A 22127-nucleotide genomic window follows, 5' to 3' on the forward strand; every position below is an offset into this window, starting at 1 on the left:
AAGTAAAATCCTATCACTGTGCCCCACACACATTGCAACAGAAGAGCTCCACAAAATCTTAAATAAATTTCTGCAAATCACTTTACATATATATTAAAAGCCCTGCGTTTTTTCAAAAAAATATTTTCTTCCATAGAGAAAGGCAAAAGATTTTCCACAACTCCAGTTTATCCATTTTGTAAGTTTTAAGTATTGTCTAATGAGCTTTTTTTAAAAACACACACACACACCAAAGATGATGTGACTATAAAAATGTGACTAATTTTCACAATCTACAACCAGAAGTCATTTTCAGAGTTCAAAACAAACAATACAAATCGTGGTTGTAAGTGCTAAAGACAATCAGAGCAATTACAATTTAGTCAAGAAATATCCCAATCAGTTGATTTGAACTGAATATGAAGGAAATTTTAGTTAGGAATTGATAGAAAGGAAAGAATCACCTGAGACAGGAGAAATATGTTCAAATGTACAGAGAGAGAATAGCTGGAGTACCCTGAAGTCTATGGAATGTAAACAGATTTTATAAAATGGGGGGAAAAGAAGCTTTTGGAGTAATTTGAGGATATTGGTATTTGGGAACACTTCAAAAATGGGTTCTCTACCTACTGCAGAATCTGTCACAAGCTCCAGGATGAAGGAAATAACATTTTCATAAAAACAATCTTATATTTTAGGACTATAAGGTCATTTTTTTCTTTTAATCCTCACCCAAGGACATTTTTTCCATTGATTTTTAGACATAGTGAAGGGAGGGGGAGAGACACAGAGAGAGAAACATCAACGTAAGAGACACATAACTGTGAGCCAGCACCTTATGTACGTGCCCCTGACTGAAATCAAACCCACAACCTTTCAGTCCACGAACTGACGTTCTATCCACTGAGCCAAACTCACTAGGACAGTATAAGGTCATATTTAATTTATCATCTACATAGGACTGGGACAATTTTATATGTAAATATTCAAATAAGGAGATAAGGAGAACATCTGAATAGATTACTATGGTCAATTCGTATATGACATAAAATCTATATGCAATCCTAATTTCAGAAAAATAATTTTAAAAGTCACAAATCAGAAAAGTATCTAAGGGAAAGAATAAAAAACTAAAATAGAAGTTAAAAGGTTATCTGTGCTTATCCACAAAATAAAATGTTTACAAAAAATGACTTTCCATATTTCAAAATATGCTGCTCCAAATTTTTAAATAAAAAGCAAACCAAAGTAAACTCCCCAAAGGGACAGTAACCCAATTACTCACCATATTGTTAACATTCTTTAAAATAGTAGTGAGGCCACTTATAACCAAAGAAAACTTGTATTTGGAAATATTGATAAGACATTCCTTGTTGTGTTCGGTACTGACTTTGGTATGTGTGTTCTGCTGTCCTGTTTTTATTGGAAGCTTTAAAAAAAATGAAAGAAAACACATGTTAGCTTACACTTGAAAATGACTAAAAAGAACTCTATTCCTCATTGAAAATCATGAGATTTTAGGAAAATTTTATCAACCAATTACCTATATTAGTATCTTAAGCTCCAACTTTCTATATATAACAGCATTTATAGCAAATCTAAAATTCTTTGGAAATTTCAATTTTTGCAGCTCTCCTTCTGGAAGTCATAAACTCTATCTACAAAATTAAATCCTTACCCAGCTCTACATTAAAAAGAATGATGACTCACAGAAATAGAGCTATTTCCTTGTAGCTAAAAATTATTTCAGAGAATGTTTGCAATAAAATGCACACAATCCTTTCTCTTAGACATTGAACTCAAGCACTAACAGAACATGAGACCCAAAAAAATCTATGTCCCATACCTCTAGTCCAGTGGTTCTCAACCTTGGCTGCACATTAGAATCACCTGGGAATCTTTTTAAAATCCTGATTTCTGGGCCTCATCCTCCAGAAATTCTGTTTCTTTGTTATGGGGTGGGGCCACAACAGCAGCAGCAGGCAACCAAGCTACCAAGGACAGGGGTGTAAGAATGAGCACCTCCTGCCAACCCAGAACCTCTTGGGTCGGGCCACAACATTAGTAACAAAGAAACAGAATTTCCGGAGGATGAGGCCCAGAAATCAGGATTTTAAAAAGATTCCCAGGTGATTCTAATGTGCAGCCAAGGTTGAGAACCACTGCTCTAGTCACTAATAGCAAACAACTGCAGGTTGTTAAAAAATTAGGACAAACTATATACCCTGGAAAAAGAGAGTTAGGCTAACTCAGGTAAGATAACCACTCTCAGGTACACAGTTGAGGAAGTAATGGCACAATGAACAGGTAAGTCTCAAGAAAAATATATCCTTTAAGGAGACCACATTTACATTTATCTGAGAATGAGTTAAGTTGTATTACCAAGAAGTTCATGTCTATTCTGTTCCAAAGTAGCATTTTGTATTGAAAGCACCATGAACATACTTATTATTTAATTATTAGATCCTGCTAATGCTAATCAAGAACACTGGTAAGGTTCCACTGTGAAAAACAAAGCTCAGTCCATCTTTCTCATTTCTAACTGGTGCAAAAAAAGGTAAAAAGAGACTGAGTTTGCTTAGTCAGTTAATAATAAGTGACTAATTCGAGAGTAAAGAAGTACTCAATAAAAGAGGGAAAGCATTTTTAGACTTTGGAGGAAGGGGCAGAACAGAAGCTATAGAATTACATAATGTTAAATATAAAGATTACAAAGGGGAAAAATCTAAAAGATCAAAAAGGGGGGGGCGCATTTTAGAAGCCATCAATGGCTGTAATGTAGCTTGTGAATCTCCCCAAATCCCTCTGTGATGGTTAATTTTATGTGTAAACTTGTTTGGATTACAAGGTTCATAGGTATTTGGCTAAACATTATTCATTATTTCCATGTGTGTCTCTGAGAGTGTGTCTGGATTATAATAGCATTTGCATAGATGCACCTAGTAAGCCAGTTTTCCCCGCCCTATTGTGGGTGGGCATCATCCAATCCATTGAGGGCCTACATACAACAAAAAGGCAGAGAGGAAGGAAGAATTAGTCCCTTCCACCAGGCTGTTTGCACTAGGACATTGACCTTCTGTCCTGGCAATCCTGGTTCTGAGGTCTTCAGACCCAGATTCCCCAGACTAGAATCCACACTATCAGCTCCCCAGGTTCTTAGGCCTTTGGACTCAGACTGATGAATTACATCACCAACCTTCCTGGGTCTCCAGCTTGCAAATGGCAGATAGTGGGATTTCTCAGCCTCCATAATGACATAAGCCAGGTCCTCATAATCTCAATCTATCTCTCTCTCTCCGTCTCTCTCTCCGTCTCTCTCTCTCTCTCTCTTTCTCGTCTCTACACACACACACACACACACACACACACACACACACTATTGTATGGCATAAGGGACTTCATAAATGCAATTAAGGTCCCTAATCAGTTTACTTTGAATTAATCAAAAGAAAGATTACTTGAATGAGCCTGTCTCAACCAGCTAATCATAAGAGATTTAAAGCCACAAAAATACTTTCTGTTGGCCTCGAAGAAGCAAACTACCTTACTGTGGGGAAGGTCACATGGCAGGAAACAGCAAGTGGCCTCTCCAAGCTGAGGGCCTCAGTTCTGCAACTGAAAGAATCTAAATTCTACCAGCCAATGAGATTGGGTGGAACTCAAGCTTCAAATAAACTCAAAGCCCTGACCAACACACTGAGTTCAGTCTAGTAAGAGCCTGAGCAGAGAACCAGCTAACCAATACCCAGATCCCTGACCCACAAAAACTGTTAGATAATTTTGTGGGCTTTTATTAAACCACTAGAGCCCCGGTGCACAAAAATTTTTGCACTGGGGGGGGGGGGGGGGATTGGTCCCTCAGCCCGGCCTGCGCCATCTCCCAGTCTGGGACCTCTTGGGGGACGACCACCTGCTGGCTTAGGCCTGCTCCCCAGGGGGTTTGGCCTAAGATGGCAATCAGACATCCCTCTGGCAGCCCGGCAGCCCTCGGGGGATGTCCACTTGCCAGCGGGGAGCAGACCTAAGCTGCAGTCAGACATCCTTAGCGCTGCTGAGGCAGGAGAGGCTCCCACCACCACCGCTGTACTGGCAGCCATCAGCATGGCTTGTGGCTGAGCAGAGCTCCCCCTGTGGGAGCGCAATGACCACCAGGGGCAGCTCCTGCATTGAGCGTCTGCCCCCTGGTGGTCAGTGTGTGTCATAGTGACCAGTCATTCCCAGTCCTTTTGCTGTTAGGGTCAGTTTGCATATTACCCTTTTACTATATAGGATAGAGGCCTGGTGCATGGGTGGGGGCCAGCTGGTTTGCCCTGAAGGGTGTCCCGGGTCAGGGTGGGGGTCCCGCTTGGGTGCCTGGCCAGCCTGGGTGAGGGGATGATGGCTGTTTGCAGCTGGTCACACCCCCTTTAGGGTGGGGGTCCCCACTGGGGTGCCTGGCCAGCCTGGATGAGGGGCTGAGGGCCGTTTTCAGGCTGGCCGGCAACTGAAGCTCCCAGCTTCTCCTTTTTTTCTTTTTCTTTTTTCTTTTGGGATTTATTTACCTTCTATAATTGAAACTTTGTTGCTGCAACTGGAGCTGAGAGCTGGCTCCAGCTCTGAGGCCACGGCCTGCTGAAATCAGGTATCTGGGGTTTGTTTAGCTTCTATAATTGAAACTTTGTTGCTTTCGGAGCTCAGAGCCGGGCCGCGGCAGGCGGGGAACCTTGGCTTCCTCCATCACTGGAGCAAGCAAGCCTCCTGCTCGCTTCAGCTGCGTGGCTGCCGGCCGCCATCTTGGTTGGCACTTAATTTGCATATTGCCCTGATTAGCCAATGGGAAGCGTAGCGAAGGTACGGTCAATTACCCTTTTTGTCTTTTATTAGATAGGATTATGTTTATAATAGTTTGTTACAGGCAACAGGAAACTAATAGAACTACTAAATCTCTATCTTCAAATGCATTATCCAAATGCCTACTTGGAATCTCCACACAGGTATCTTTTAGGCACTTCAAACTCAGTGTTCCTAAAATTTAATTTATAATCTTCCTACTATGTTTTCTTTTTTAGTAAACAGTACCTCAATCTATCCTGTTTCTCATTTCCTTTATTCCCTTCCTTTCACCCCCTTCCCCTTTATTTTTTTTAAATTTTTAACATATTTTTATTGATTTCAGAGAGGAAGGGAGAGGGAGAAAGATAGAAACACCAATGATGAGAGAGAATCATTGATTGGTTGCCTTCTGCACACTCCCAACTGGGGATCGAGCCCGCAACCCAGGCATGTGCCCTTGATCGGAATCGATCCTGGGACTCTTCGGTCCACAGTCTGACGCTCTATCCACTGAGCCAAACCAGCTAGGGCCACCCCCCTCCCCTTTAGTCAGTTAGATAAAAAAACGAGACAAATAACTGGGCATGCACAACTCAGCTCTACCCTCTTCTCTTGGGAACAGGCTTGCTGCGGAAGAATGTTCCCCTATGTCAACATGCCAAGAGTTGGTCAACTGCAGAGGAGAGTGAGCAACACTGCTTGGGAATGAATGGGTAAATCTGACTAATTCTGAGATGTATTTAATAGGCTCATTTGGGTCTCCAACATCACAATGACCAGTAAAACTTTTATTTCATATGTTTTGGTCTCCATCTTTACTCTTCTACTTCTCAACTTATTCAGAAGCCAGGCATGTATTCAGGGCCCCCAGGCTCCCATAAACATCACAAAAATCTATGCAGAGCGAGTAGTAAATGACTAAGATTTTGTCAGATAAAGTGGTCAGGGAAAGCTTTCTGGACACCTAAATAAAGTAGGAGAATGGGAAGACCCATGCAAAGATCTGAAGAAGATGGGAGGTAAAAATAAATAAATAAATAAATAAAAAATAGAGCTGATGTTGAAATGAGTGTGGCATATTCAAAGCCTAGCTAAGAGGCCCCTGTGGCTAAACCAAAGGTAACAAATGAAGAAAGCATAGTAGAAAAGGTCAGAGAAAAACAGGTGTGAATCAGATCATGGAAAGCCATACGAGCCATGTTAAGAGCTTTGAATAGATTCTGAATTTGATGATGCGGCAGGTTATATTTTCTAAGTATGGTCACAGTATTTCTCATCCCACATGCTCTCCTGCAAGAAGACCTTGCCATTCCCACATTAAGAAGCAGAGTCTACTTTTCATTTTCCTTCTCTCCTCCCCTCCCCCTGCCCCCCCCTGCCCCCCCCCGCCATCTAGGCAGATCTTGTGACTGTTCTGACCAACAAAATATGGCAGAAGGGACACTGTGCCAGGAACAGCACTTAATTGGTTTGATCAGCTGAACTGGTCATAAATTTCTGACTCGCAAAATTGTGCACAAAACAGGTTGTTTTAAGCTTTGGAGTAGTCAGCAATAGATAATGAAAGGAAGAGAAGAAAAAACTGAGGGATGTAAATAAGGAAGTAACGTGAACTGATTTATGTTTTAAAAAGAGCCTTCTTGCTGCTGTATATTAGAAGATAGTTTAGGCAAGAGAAAATGGTAGCTCAAGTTAAGCTAATAAGAGTAGAGTAAAAATAGTTAGATGTTATAATAGATTTGGAAGATGGGGAGGCAGGTATTCAAAATGGCAAGCTGATTCTGAAGTTCAATAAAAATAAATCTGTGAGAATATCAAAGAAATTTTTGAAAAACAAGAACAAGAGAAGACTTGTATTATCAGGTACTGAAACATTCTATTGAGCTCTTATAACAAAACCAATACATAATAAGCATAACTAATTAAAGACATAAAGCAGTTAATTAGTATGTACATAGAAATTTAATATGATAAAGGTAATATTTCAAATCAGTGGTAGAAGAATAGATTTGTCAGTAACATATTACCAGATCAACTGGCTATCCTCTGGAAAAATAACTTATATCAAACTTTAAAATGTGGGAGGTGGCAAGGGCTACTATGAAAAAAAAAGCCATAAAACTATTAGGAAAAATACCAAAGAATAATTTCATTATATCGAGGTAAGGCAGATTTTCCTAAGCAAGACAAAATCCAGAAACCAGAAAGAAAAAAAATATACACATATATTTGCCTACATAAAAATGTTTAAGTTCTGTTTTAAAAAAAAGGGGGGGTGAGGGGCAATATACTATAGCACTGACAAATAAAAAGACAAGTAACAGACAAGAAGTAAAAGAATGCACAGCCCTGGCCCGTGTGGCTCAGTTGGTTGAGAGTCATCCCGTGCACTTAAAGAGTTGTGGGTTCGATTTCCCATCAGGGCACATCTCAGGTTGCAGGCTTGATCCTCAGTAGGGGTACACAGGAAGCAGCTAATCGACGTTTCTCTCTCTCTCCTCCTTTCCCTTCCTCTCTCTCTAAATTTCAATTTTTAAAAAAGTCTTTAGCCCTAGCCAATTTAGCTCAGTGGATAGAGCACCGGCCTGTGGACCAAAGGGTCCCAGGTTCAATTCCAGTTGAGGGCAAGTAAAGTGGTTGCAGGCTTCTCCCCAGCTGGGAGGCCCTGGTGGGGTTCATGCAGGAGGCAACCAATGGATGTGTTTCTCTCACACTGATGTTTCTCTCTGTCTTCCCCCTCTCTCTTCCACTCTCCCTAAAAATAAATAGAAAAATATCTTCAGGTGAGGATTAACAACAAAATATAAAATTAAAAAGTCTTTCAAAACATAATGTGAAAAAACTAGCAGTCAAAAGGTTTACATAACTAATACATAAGGTTGTATTATATATTAATCAAAATATATGAAAACATGCTCAATTTCACTAATAATTCTAAAAGTACAAAATAAAATTAGATCATTTTTGTAACTCTACATTTTTCCAAAATAAAATTAAGTACTATTAGAAAAAAATAATGCATAAGGAAATGACTATGCCTGGAGTAGGTATTTTAAAAAAATAAAATGAAATAAAAAATAAAAGGAACAAAATTTTTAAAAGATAGGGTAATTGTAATTGAGAAAACTGTGGGGTTTTTTTTTCTTTTTCTTTACTTTTATGAATTCCTCTTATTTTCAATTGGCATGTATTACTTCCCCAACTGGGGAAAAAAAGTAAATTAAGCTCTTTTTTAAACATTTCATGCTACCATACATAAATCTTTGTATATTATAGCAGAAATGTAAATGATCTAAACTACATAAAGAAAAATAATCTTCTTTTAACGAGAATCTATATTAATAAACTGTTAGCTACTTAAGATACAAGATTTCAACAAATAAGAGGATTTAGCAAGAGAAAGCATAACATTAAGCAAAGCACTGTGAACAATGGATAATTTGTTTCTAGTTGCACTCAGAAAATTCTTCAAAAGGTCACAAGCTAAAATCTTTGCTCTGTGTACATTTTAACCAGTTTCTAAAAGGCCCTTCCGACCATGATGGGGTAGGGGTGACATTAAAATTCACTTAACATAAATTTTCATCTAATGAGAGAAAAGGCTAAGAAAAAATCATATTGGGGGGAAAACACGTAGAAAAAAAATCATACTAGGAAAAAAAGACACATCAGCTGTAGCTACCAAATAACATACATCAGGAAAAGATATCAAATGTTCATATTGGTTATTAGTAACACATTTCCCAAGGTGGACTCTGCACCACTGAAATATAACTTTATATGGCATCTAATGTGTGGGTGTGGGTGTGTGTTTGGGCTAGAAATGGGATGTAGGATATGAGCAGGATGAATAAGGCATTCATGGGGACAAAATGGAGCATGCAGAGGGTACCCACATATAGAAGGCAGCCCAGCAAAGAATGTCAGCACATGAATGGGGTAAGGACTGGATCCCACAGAGAGGGAAGCCAGGCACAAGATATCAGAAATCCATGAAGGGTGCCCAGCTGGCATGGCTCAGTGGTTGTGCATCGATGTATGAACTAGGAGGTCATTGTTCGATTGCTGGTCAGGGCATATGCCCAGGTTGCGGGCTCAATCCCCAACAGGGGGGTGCAGGAGGCAGCCAATCAATGATTCTCTCTCACCATTGATGTATCTATCTCTCTCCCTCTCCCTTCCTCTCTGAAGTCAATAAAAAAAATCTTATTAAAAAACAAAAAAGAAATCCACGCAGAGTAAAAAAAGGTATCTACATGGGAGAGCAGGCCAAAAAGGATGTCAGAGCCTAAATGGGATAGAGAAGGTGTCAAAGCATGAGTGGGATGAAAAGATAAGAGACTGGGGCCCAGTAAGGGGTGCTGGACTTTGTTGTGCTTCTGCATGGTAGGAAGAGGGAAGGAAGTTCTAGCACAAAGTCTGAGCAGGATGAGGAGGATGTTCACACAGGGAGACAGCACAGGATATGAGCCTGAGCAAGGTAAGAAGAACATCCACTAGTGTTGGAAATGGGGGCTCAGGGATAGCAAGGCGTGCTGGAGCCTAAGCAGAGTGAGTAGGACATTTGTGCTTAGGAGTAGGTGGTGATGGGGAAATGACAGTGATGGCAGGTTGGTTACATAAAAGGGGACTGATCAAATAAGTAAGTATATTAAGAATAACCAGAGCCAGGTTTCTTACTGCTGAAGAAAGAAGTTACAAATAAAGAAGGGAGGAAATTACTAAGACTCCCCTACTGTTGAACTAAAATTAGAAATGGTATAAACATACAGTTTTCAATAGAGATGTAAAATTAAGTATTGATATAAACATGTACATACAGAGGAATATGAATACATACGTTCCCTAGTTCTGTCCACTGAGAAGACTTAGAAACAATGACAACTTAGTAGTAATGAGTGCATCTAGCCCCCAGATCTTGATTTCTAAATACCATTCTCCAATAAAAAGAACCAGGGCTCTTTAGAAAAATAATTAGTTCCAGCCCTAACAAAACAAAAGTTCTGAGAAGCCTGGAATATTTTGTTGTTCCAAAAAGAAGGGACATGCTCAAAGAATGATAAAGGCATGTCAAAAGGACACAGAAGCCAGATGGAAGAGGCTCTCACTGGCCAAATCTAGAATAATTTGAACATGAAAACAAATAATGATTAAACAGATTATCATTCACTGAATAACAGAAAACCTTTAGTCTGTACTCATAGAAATAAATACTTAAACTGAAAGCCTGATGAGAATGGACTACTTAGTGTTCTAAAAACCCCCATACAATGTGTGTGTTTACAAGGGAAAAAGAGTTAACTTCACAAAGAAGAAGTTGTCTTACCACCTTAATCAAGTGATCAAAGTTAGCATCCTCAATAATGGGATGATCTAAACTGTGCCATCTGATAGGATAAAATGAAAAAAACACACAAAGCATTATATCTGAGATATTCCTATAAAAAATGTATGTGGGAAGCCCAAAATGAGGGATAACTTACAAAATAAGTGATACACAGTAAGTGTATAGTCTTCAAAAGCATTTGGACTTGATCCTTTTGATATAAAGGACATTGTTAGGACAAATGACCAAACTTTAATGGAGCCTGAGAATTAGATAGTAGTAGTAATGTATCAATGTAATTTCCTGATTTTCATAAGTGTATGTAATGTAGTAGCATGTTTTAATTTGTAGGAAAGACAGTAAAGTATTCAGGGGTGATAGGGCATCATATTAGCAACTTATACTCAAATGGTTCAGGAAAATATAGTTTATGCTTTACTTGTAGCTTTTCTAAAAGTTTATTATTGCTTCAAAATTTTTAAAAGATTAAAAAGTTCTGGTTCAGTTCTAATTCCATATAGGTTAAACAGGTTTTGGAGGGATTTACATCAGCATTTCTATGGAGAAATAGTGGCTGAGTTGCACATAAACTTGTAAGTGAAGTGGCAGCATATATCCTATTCACAGGTTGAAAGTTGCACTGCCCTTAGGAATGTCAGCTTTCCAAAATCTGATGCTTAAACTCAGGATTAAAGAAGAAAAAGTACCTCCAAAAGCTACAAAATAATTTTGTTCCTAAACTCAAACAAAAGTCTCCTGGTTCTTAATTTAATTTACAAAGTCCCTTGTTCTCTACCCATAAAATCTAGCAACGGTTTATTTTTGTAATACAACTGGGCTAGAAGAAGTTGATCCACCGGTGGAGTGTGGTACAGTCAGTCTCCAAGATGACTCCCCATGAGCCACACCTCCTGATATTCACACCTCCCACATTGTAACAGGGTTGGTCACTCTCAACTACTAGAATACCACAGAAGTGATGATGTGTCTCCTCCAAGGTTAGGTTATCAAAGGCAGAGGCTTTCATCTTGGACTGCCTTGTCTTCTCTCCCTCCCTTCCCTAATTCTCTCCCTCCCAATATTTATCTCTCCCAGCCTCTCCCTCCCAATATCGCCCTCTCTAGTTTTGTGATTTCTCTTCACCTGCTCTACAGAAAACCAAGAACCATGTTTTGAGGACACTGAGGTGGTCTTTGGAGAGGTCCACATGGCAAGGAACTAAGGCCTCCTGCCAACAATCAGGCAAGTAAACTTAAAGATGTGCATCCTTCCCCCAGTCAAGCTTTCAGATGCCTGCAACCCCAACCAACAGCTTGACTGTAACCTCAAGAGAGACCCTGAACTAGAGGCACCCAGCTAAGCCACTCTGACATTTCCTGACCCACAGAAACTGTGAGATAATAAATGTCAGTTGTTTAAGCTGCTAAATTTTGAGGTATTTGTTTTGCTGCAATAGATAACTAGTACATTGTGAGTCAAAGTGCTGAAAAGGCTAGAGGACACCAATCACAGACCCCCACAAGAAGAAAAGTAAGATTTTGTCCCAACAGATCCCTGCTGGCTACAGGATGGATAAAAGATAATGTTTAAATTCTAATCAGAAGACTCTCATTCTAGTGAAGAAACAACACCAAACAAATGTCTTAGTAGCAAGAAAAATAGTAGAGTATTTCCTGATTCTGAAATTGCAAATCCTTCCTAGCCTCTACATTGCCCAGAATTTCTAGTATTCTTTCAGATTTTGGGGTTTTGTTTGTGTGTTTTTTTGAAGACTGAGAACGTTCTCTGTGTCGGGTACTATGCTGGGTGCTACAGATGTAACTACAAAGAAGTTAAGAATGATCTCTTAAAAAAAAAATACTTTTCAAACACCAAAATTTCTATACCATAAGAATTTTTTTTTTGTGATAAGTGATTCTATGGATATATTTTTGTTGTACTGTTGACACAAAACTTTTATTTTTATAAATTAAATGCTAGAGGTCTTCTGTTTGACCATCCAATATTATAATACTAGAGGCCCAGTGCACGAATTCATGCACCAGTGGGGTCCCTCAGCCTGACCTGCGGGATCGAGCCGAAACCAGCTCTCTGACATCTCCCAAAGGGTCCCGAATTGCGAGGGGATGCAGGCCAAGCCAAGGGACCCCACCAGTTTACGATCGGGGCCAGCCGGGGAAGGACTTCATGAGGGCTCCAGGGTGTGTCCAGCCTGTCTTGCTCAGTCCTGATTGGCTGGACCCCAGCAGCAAGCTAACCTACTGGTTGGAGCATCTGCCTCCTGGTGGTCAGTGCACATCATAGCGACTGGTCGACCAGTCAACTGTCTGCCCCCTGGTGGTCAGTGAACATCATAGCGAATGGTTGAGTGGCCTTAGCATATCATTAGCATATTACGCTTTGATTGGTTGAACAGCCAACTGTTCAACCAGACACTTAGCGTATTAGGCTTTTATTATGAAATTCGTGCATGGAGGGGGGGTTTCCTCAGCCTAGCCTGCACCCACTCCAACAGGGGACCCCTTGGCGGTCAGACACCCCTCTCACAATCTGGAACTGTTGGCTCCTAACCACTCACCTGCCTATCTGCATGACTGCCCCTAACCCCTCTGCCTGCCTGCCTGATCACCCCTAACCTCTATGCCTGCCTGCCTGATTGCCCCTAATTGCCTCAGCCTGCCTGCCTAATCGCCCCTAACCTCTCTGCCTGCCTGCCTGATTGCCCCCAACTGCCCTCCCCTGCTAGCCTGGTTGCCCCCAAATGCCCACCCCTGCCGGCCTGATCTCGCCCCCAACAGCCCTCCCCTGCCAGCCTGATCTCGCCCCTAAGTGCTCTCCCCTGCAGGCCTGATCGCCCCTAACTGCCCTCCCCTGCCGGTCTGATCTCGCTCCCAACTGCCCTCCCCTGCAGGCCTGATCTCGCCACCACCTGCCCTCCTCTGCCGGCCAATTTGGTTCTACTTGGTCAGTTTCTATGCCAGTCAGCATCAAAAGCTCCGCCTCCTAGGAAGCCATTGGCTCCTCACAGTTGACCCAGATTTGGTTCTGACTGGTCAGTTTCTATGCCAGTCAGCATCTCTGGGCCTATCAACGGGGCCTGATCAGAAAGGTGGGGCTGATCAGCAGCCCCAATGGAGGCCTGGAGAGAAATGGAGGCACAGCTGTTGGCCAGGCCGGGAGAGAAAGAGAGGCAAGTTCTAATCAACAGCTGCCACAGAGGCTACAGGTCAGACCCTGCCTCTCTCTCTGCAGGCCTCTTTCTGGGCCTGATCCACAGTCCCCTAGGCAGTCAGTGCTGGGTCAGGGCACCTGCAGCGGCCCCAGTCAGTGCTGGGTCGCCAGGATAACCCAGCACTGATTTCCGGTCTGGTCGAGCCTTCAGTTGTAATAGGTCGTTATGACCCTGGCTCTTTATTATATAGATAGGATTCCTATAAATAATATAATTACCAGTTAACACTTATTGAGCACAAGTATCAAGCACTAACCACATTCTATACCTCACTTAATCTCACAATTATCATTATCCCAATTAATCTCTTAGTCTCATTCTCTGCATTCTCCTCTCATCTTCCCACTCTTATTCATATTTTCAGAGATGCCATTCTTTTTCTTTTTAGAGAGAGAGTGGAAGCTAGGGCAGGAGAGAGAGACAGAGAGAGAAACATGAATGTGAGAGACACACATCGATTGGTTGCCTCCTAAATGGAGAATAAACCTGCAACCCAGGTATGTGCTCTTGACTGGGATCGAACTCGAGACCCTTCAGTGTGCAGGATGATGCTCTACCACTGAGCCACACGGGCCAGGGCCAAAGATGCCATTCTTGTATCCTAGAGCAGGTCTCCCATATATGTTCTTTGAGCCTCCTTGACTTTTCCTATATAGTTCTTAAAATAACTGTAATTAAATAACCAGTAATATTCATCACTCATGCAAAAATGCAAGTTCCATGGGAGTACATAAGGTATCTTTTTTTGTAACCTATTTTAACCTTGGGGTTAAGTCTAAAAAGGCAATAAATAAACGCTTGCTCAATAAAAGAATGAACTACAGTCCCGCATCACTTAATAAGGGAGTTACCTTCTGGGAAATGCACCAACAGGCAATTTCATCATTGTGGGAACATCATAGAGTGCACGTATACAAACCTAGCTGGTATAGACCAGTGGTCGGCAAACTGCGGCTCGCGAGCCACATGCGGCTCTTTGGCCCCTTGAGTGTGGCTCTTCCACAAAATACCGGCTCTTCCACAAAATACCGACTTCTGCACATGGGCCACGAAGTTTCAATCGCACTGTATATGCGCGCCCGCACATGGTATTTTGTGGAAGAGCCACACTCAAGGGGCCAAAGAGCCGCACGTGGCTCGCAAGCTGCAGTTTGCTGACCACTGGCATAGACTATTACACACTTAGACTATCTGGTATTGCTCCTAAGCTACAAATCTATGCAAGTTACTATACTGAATACTGTATGTATTGGTAACACAATGGTTAGGATTTGTGTATTTAAACATAACTAAATATAAAAAAGGTACAGTAAAAATACAGTATAAAAGATAAAAAATGGCAAACCTATACAGGGCACTTACTATGAATGAAGCTTTCAGAACTGGAAGATGAATAAGTGGTGAGTGAATGTGAAAGTGCAGGACATTACTGTACACTACTGCTGACTTTATAAACACTGTCCCACAGTTCTCCCCTGCTTCCTGTCTATAACTTCAAAGCTGTCAAAGCTGCTCCACGAACAGGGATATGGACTGCACTGATTGGAAATACTGAGGAGAAACTGGGTGAAGCACAGATAAGTGTAATGGTGACTGTCAAGAGGGCGTGAAAGGTGGCCTGAGGATCAGTAAGAAAAAGAAATCCAAATGGAGAGATAAAAGAACATAGGGCACTGTGGTTTTGGTTGTTGTATGTTGGAGCAGTGGTCAGATTAAGAAACTTTGTGGTATTCCTGAAAAAAAAGAGGGTGTTTAACATGGAGAAGGTACAGAACTGAGACTGAGGATTCAGTACCGTTTTAAACTATTATGGATATTGTCACATTTCCTACTATTTTAATGCAAATATTTCCCCCTAACTCCCATCCTCCTGCCCTTTGGTAACCACATCAGCTTATTTTCTGCATCTATGGGTCTGTTAGAATTCAGTATTTTGACTTTGGAAACTTGTTTTAGTTCCACTGACACTCTCTAGCATTGATTTGATGGGAAAAATAAAACTTATCTTTATTGGTGCTTTACATCATTACAACCTGAAAATACTTCCAAAGTACAGAGACAGATAGTATGCATTTTCATACTACCATAGAAAGCTTTTACTAAAGTGGCAGTGGCACTTAATACTTGTTAAGGTAGCTCTTGTGGAGCTGTGTCCTTATACAGGATCTTAGGTTCTCAACAAAGAATTTACAGCAATGTACGCTGAAGACCATCGACCTAGATGGAGGGGGTGGGGTTGGAACCCTCTATGTTGAAACAGATTAGTATTCTGTGCACTCAAAATTGAGGTGTGGTGAGTGAGAACCTACTGCCAAGCTCCACAGGAGAAAAATTTCTCCTGAGCCACATACATATTCTTCCATTTCTTATATGACATTCTGCTCCGTTATATATGGGGCCACTGTTGTATATGTGATCTGATGCAGATCAAAATGTCGTTATATGGTGCAAGACTGTAGTGTGTTAGTTACACTGACTCTATCTCCTTTAAAAACAACATCTTTATTATCTTTGGTTTCTGCTAGTCTATCATCTAGTCTATAGATAATTTGGTGATTTCAGAGGAAAAACCAAACAACTATTTCCTTCATCTATATCTTATAAACTTGAATCACAAAAGAGTATTTCCACAATAATCCTATTACTTCCTAATTGAGTGAAAATCCCCTTACCATAAACCATCAGCCTCTTCCCTCCCTCTAGCTCTTAGAATCCTGGAACCAGACATGTATCTTCCCAAGTAAGCAACTGAGCAGTACTTTCCCAGATAAACTGAATGCCTAATCTCCATTTGGAGCAATTTCAACAATAAAGCTATCTTATCACAAACTCATCTATAATAATAAAAGCATAATATGCTAATTAGACCAGACAGCCGAATGACCTTCTGGACGTCATTCCGGAGAAAGCCGTGGAGGCAGAGGCAGAGGCCAAGGCAAAGGCTGTTAGGGGCAATCAGGCAGGCAGGCGAGTGGTTAAGGGAGATCAGGCAGGCAAGCAGAGTGGTTAGGGGTGATCAAGCAGGCAGGCAGGCAGGCAAGCAGTTAGGAGCCAGCGGTCCCGGATTGTGAGAGGGATGTCCGACTGCCAGTTTAGGCCCAATCCCACAGGGATCCCCCGGGATCAGGCATAAACTGGCAGTAAGACATCCCCCAAGGGGTCCCAGATTGTGAGAGGGTGCAGGCTGGGCTGAGGGGACACCTCTCTCCCCATGCACAAATTTCGTGCACTGGGCCTCTAGTATACAATAAAGTTCATGTACATAAGCTTCCAATTCTCTCACATTTAAAGGTAAATATTTAAAGTGAGATCAGAGAGCCGGGCATAAGGAAGGCTTGTTAACATGAAAGAAAGGGAACCAAGTAATATACACACATTAATTTTGAGGAAAAAAACAATGCAGGCATCGATGAGAAGAAAACTTCACACTCACATAATTATATACATCCTGAAAGACATTAGGAAAAACTTTAAAGAATGCTATTTTAAAAAGAGAGAAGTGAGAATAAAGACCAGTAAAGAACATTCAAAAAGTTAAATATGACTGTGTCATGAGTCCCTGAGACCACTCCTAGTTCACTGGTTGCTAGAAGGACTCACAGGACTCAACATATAGTCATATGTACAGCTATGAGTTAATACAGCAAAAGGATACAAAGCAAAATCGGTAAAAGGAAAAGACGTGAGGTCCAGAGTAAACAAGATACAAGCTTCCAAGAGTCTCCTCCCAGTGGAATAAGACCGGACATGCTAAATTCCTCCAGCAATGAATTATGATAATACATGTGGAATATTGTCTACCAGGTAAGTTCACTGGAGACTCAGTGCTCAGGGTTTTTATCGGGGTGCCCTCTGCCTAGCACATACCAAAGTTCCAGGCACCCAGATGAAAATCAGGTGCTCAGCATAAATCATACTGGCACAGTTTGAGCACAGAGAGCCATTTTTATCAAGGTATGCTAGGAACCCTTCCAAAATCCAAGTTACCAGACACCAGCCAAGAAACAACCTAGCAAGTAGAACTTTCTGAGGATAACAGTCTCAGGCTGCAATGTTAACTTTCCACAGAGTGATAAAATAAAACATTATAGAGTTGTAAGATAAAGTCAAGACCCTCTCCAGGAAAAACAAACAAAAGAAAACACTATGAGAGAAAAGCCTCTAAAATTACATGATCAATCAATTTCAATATGAGAGAAAGAAAAAAAAGAAATTAACAAAGAATTAATAAAAGAAATTTCCCAGAAACTCATAGATACAAAAAACAGACTGACAGCTGTTAGAAGGGAGGGGCTTGAAGATCTGGGTGAAAAGGTAAAGGGATTAAGCAAATAAATAAATAACATCATAGACACAAACAACAGTATGGTGACTGCTAGAGAAAAAGGGGTTGGAGAAGGTAGAAGAGAGTAAAGGGGGAATAATGGTGAAAAAGGAGTCTTGGCTTCGGGTGATAACACACAGTACAATATACAGATAATGTACCATAGAATTGTACACCTGAACCTATATAATTTTACTACCAATGTAACCCCAATAATTCAATAAAAATTAAAATTACATATAATTGAATTTAAAAAATAAAATTGGCAATCAAAAAAAGAAGAAAAAAGACATTTCCCATGCCTGAAGAACACGAGTCTCCAACCTGAAAAAGATGCGTTAGTTACCCAAGCATGTTATATTGAACTGAAGAATAGCAAAGACAACAAAAAAACCCAAGGACTTCTAAAAATGAAAAAATAAGAAAATAAGTTTGCTTACATTATAGGAACCGGAATGGCATTAAATTTAGCAATAATCTCAGTGATATACTGAAAGGCAATGGTGAAATGCCTTCAAAATTCTGAGGATATTTTATATTCATTTTAGAATTTAATACACAAATTAGGAAAATGTAGAATAAAGGTATTCTCAAACATGCAAGGTCTCAAAATTTATTGCTTCTGGACTTTTTATTCAGCAAACTGTGGAGTATGTGCTCCAAACTAATGGGATCCATGAAACAAAGAAATCAAAACAGGACAGAAGCAATGGGAATTTCCAAAATGATGATGAAGGGAGAACTCAGACTGACAGCTGCACACCTGGCCTAGCAAGCAGCTAACACTAAACCAGTGAATGGGGCGAAGTCCTCAGGAAAAACAATTTCAGTGAATAGATTAACAGGTTTGACTTTGTGTTAAAAGCAATAGTAAGAGCATGTTAATGGTACAAAGAATTAACAGGTATTCAAAACAAAGTAAATGAAAAAAGTGAAGCAGTTACCAACTTGAGGCACAAAACGTTGTACAAGAAAATAAACTTACTATACATTACTTGACTCAGCCTCAAACAATATTATATATACATCTAATTACAGTCCCAGGAGATTAATATATTATTAATAAGAGGCAATATCTAAAAAGGTAATGGCATACCAGCTGATCCAGCAATCATGCTCCTTGGGATTTACCCAAAAGAGTTGAAAACATGTTCACACAAAAACCTACACATGAAGTTTATAGCAGCTTTACTCATAATTGCCAAAACATGGAAACAACCAAGTTGTCCTTCAGTAGATGAATGAACAAAAAAAATTGGTACCACCAAACAATGAAATATTAATCAACACTAAAAAGAAATGAGCCATCAAGTCATCAAGCCATGAAAAGACTTAAATGAACCTTAATGCATACTATGTAAAAGAAACCAACTTGAAAAGGCTACATACTGTATGATTCCAACAGTACGATATTATATAAAACTATGAAAACAGTAAAAAAATCAGTGGTTGCCAGGGCTGGGGGTGGGATGATAAACAGGAAGAGCACAGAAGATTTTTAGAACAGTAAAAATACTCTGGCCCTGGCTGAGGGGCTCAGTTGGTTGGAGAGTCGTCCCATACACCAAAAGGTTGTGGGTTCGATTCCTAGTCAGGGCACATACTTAGGTTGTGGGTTGGATCTCCAGTTGGGACACATATTGGAGGCAACTGATTGATGTTCTCTCTCATATCGATGTGTGTGTGTGTGTGTGTGTGTCTCTCTCCCTTCCTTTCTCTCTAAAATCCGTAAAACATATCCTCAGGTGAGGATTAAAAATACTCGACCCAGCCAGTATGGCTCAGTTTTGAGCACTGACCTATTAACCAAGAGGTCAATTCCTGGTTGCAAACTCAATTCCCAGTGGAGGGCATGCAGGAGGCAGCTGATCAATGATTCTCATCATTGATGTTTCTAGCTCTATCTCCTTCTCCCACTATGAAATCAATAAAAATATTTTAATAAATAAATAAATAAAAATACTCTTTATGATATTATTATAATGGGTATATGTCATTTATACATTTGTCCAAACCCATAGAATGTACAACAAAGAGTGAACTTTAAGGTTAACTATGTACTTGGGGATGATTATGATGGATAATGGATTATGATGTGTAGGCTCATCCTTGATAAAAAGAAAAAAAGAAGTGTGTGTGTGTGTGTGTGTGTGTGTGTGTGTTTGTGTGTACCATTCTGGTGCATGATGTTAATAACAGCATGTGTGGGGGCAGAAAGTATATGGGAAATCTCTTATCTTCCTCTCAATTTTGTTACAAACCTGAAACTACTATAAAAAATAAAATCTTAAAAAAGCCAAGGTCAACTGTAAAAAAAAACAACATTTTTCAGAACTGTTAGACAATGACAATCCTCAGCTCCAGGAGGTCCAAAAATCCAAAGCAGAATAAAAAGAAATCCATACACCTACAAATATTTCAGTGAAACTGCAGAACAACAAAGAACAAAGAACTAAAACAGAGAGAAAATATCATTTATAAAGTAATGATAATTACTGCAACTAAATTCTCAACAGCAATGAGAGCTCAAAAAGATAGTTAACTGATATCTTTAACATAGAAAGAAAAATAAGAATAGCTACCACAACAGATCCTCATTAAAGGAAATTCTAAAGAATATGCTTCAAGCAGAATAATAATGATCCCAGAAAGAAAGTCTGAGATTCAAGGGGAAAAATTTTTTAGGTTGGACAAATAAAAGGTGCATAATAAAATGGCATAAGTTGAATCCAAGTATATCAGTAATCACAATGAATATAATGGGCTAACCTCTCCACTTAGAAGAAAAAAATTCAGACTGGTCACATATGTGCTATCTACTAGAGATAGACTAACAAGGGCACAAAAAGACTGAGGGCCAAAAAATGGGAAAAGATCTACCAAGCTAATATGAAACAAAAGAAAAGTGGAACCAACTTAGACAAAACAACAGTAGAAATAAAGTGGATCACTAAATAATAACATAAGAATCAAATTACCTGAAAGATATCATTTTAAACCTCTATGTGCCTAATACAACACATACACACATCCCAAAATTGACATGTCTACAAGAAAAAGTTACAAAGCTACCAAGATAGTGAAAGATTTTTTAATATAGATATCTCAATAATAATATATAGTAGAAAAAAACAATCAGAATTTAGAAAAGTTGACCTGCTTAATAAACTTGATCAAAATGGTATTTGTAAAACTCATACCCAAAAACTAGGAACTACACATTATTTTTAAGAACACATGGAATCTTCATAAAAATGAGACTATACGTTTGTGTAATCAGATTCCAAGGTGGTCCCCCATTATCCTTGAATAGGCCCTTCTAAAACCTCTCCCAACTTGTGTATCAGGGTTGTTCTGCATGACCAATATAATATGGCAGAAGAAAAGGCATGTCACTTCCAAAGGTCATAAAAAACTGTGGCTTCTGCTTCTCTCAGATCACTAACTCTGGAGGATACCAGCTACCATGTCACAAGCAGCCCTATGGAGAGGTCCACGTGGAAAGGAATAGAGAGATCTTTTGCAAACATCTAGCAAAGAACTGAGGCCTCCTGCTAATAGCTGTGTAAATGATTAGCTCAGAAGTGAATCCTCAAGCTGCAATCAAGAGCTTGACTGCTACATCATGAAAAATTCTGAGCCAGAAATACCTAGCTAAGTTACTACTGGATTTCCAATGCTCAGAAATTTTACCGATAATAAATGTTTGCTCCCCAAAACTGCTACATTTGGGGAAATTTGTTGCATAGCAATAAATAGCTAACACAATGCTCAAGCCAATAAAGCTAACTTCAAATCTGAAATTACAAACCATATTCACTGGCCACAGTACAATTAAGATAGAAATTAATAATCAAAAGAAAATGAGGAAAACTGAAAATCAAGAAACACTCTGGAAGAAATGACAGACCATAATGGAAAACAGAAAATATCTAGAATCAAAATATAATGAAAAGCCAATTTGGAAATACAACTAAAGCAGCATTTAATAAATGTTATAGTTTTGAATTACATTCAAAATTAATGAGCTTAAATCCAACTTCAAAAGTCAGAAAACCACCTCACAACCATTAGGATGGCTGCTATAAAATAAATAAATAAATAAGTATTGGCAAGGATGTAGAGGAATTGGAACTCTTGTGCACTATTCATGGTAATGCAAAATGGTGCAGCTGCTGTGGAAAACAGTATGGTGGTTCCTCAAAAAACTAAAATAGAATTCTCATATGATCCAGCAATTCCAGTTATGGATATATACCCAAAATAATTGAAAGCAGGGTCTTGAAGATATATCTGCATACCATGTTCACAGTAGCATTATTCTGAATAGCCAAAAGGTGGAAGCAATCCAAGTGTCCATCAAAGTATGACTAGATAAAGAAAATGTGGCATATGCACACAATGTAATATTCAGCCTTTAAGAAGAAGGAAATGTTGGCACATGTTACAACATG

The 22127-nt window shown here is 39.7% G+C and overlaps 1 protein-coding gene across 1 annotated transcript in view; it reads right to left on the reverse strand.

The window, feature by feature from the left end:
- The window catches only part of NF1 (neurofibromin 1), a 230024-nt gene that overhangs the window by 183144 nt on the left and 24753 nt on the right, over positions 1-22127 (reverse strand). Inside the window, exon 2 of the mRNA XM_023759565.1 lies at positions 1265-1408. Within this exon, the coding sequence (XP_023615333.1) occupies positions 1265-1408 (144 nt within the window). The remainder of the gene's footprint in view (positions 1-1264; positions 1409-22127) is intronic.

Source organism: Myotis lucifugus, unplaced genomic scaffold, assembly GCF_000147115.1.
Source record: "Myotis lucifugus unplaced genomic scaffold, Myoluc2.0 scaffold_157, whole genome shotgun sequence".
Taxonomy (NCBI): Eukaryota; Metazoa; Chordata; class Mammalia; order Chiroptera; family Vespertilionidae; genus Myotis; species Myotis lucifugus.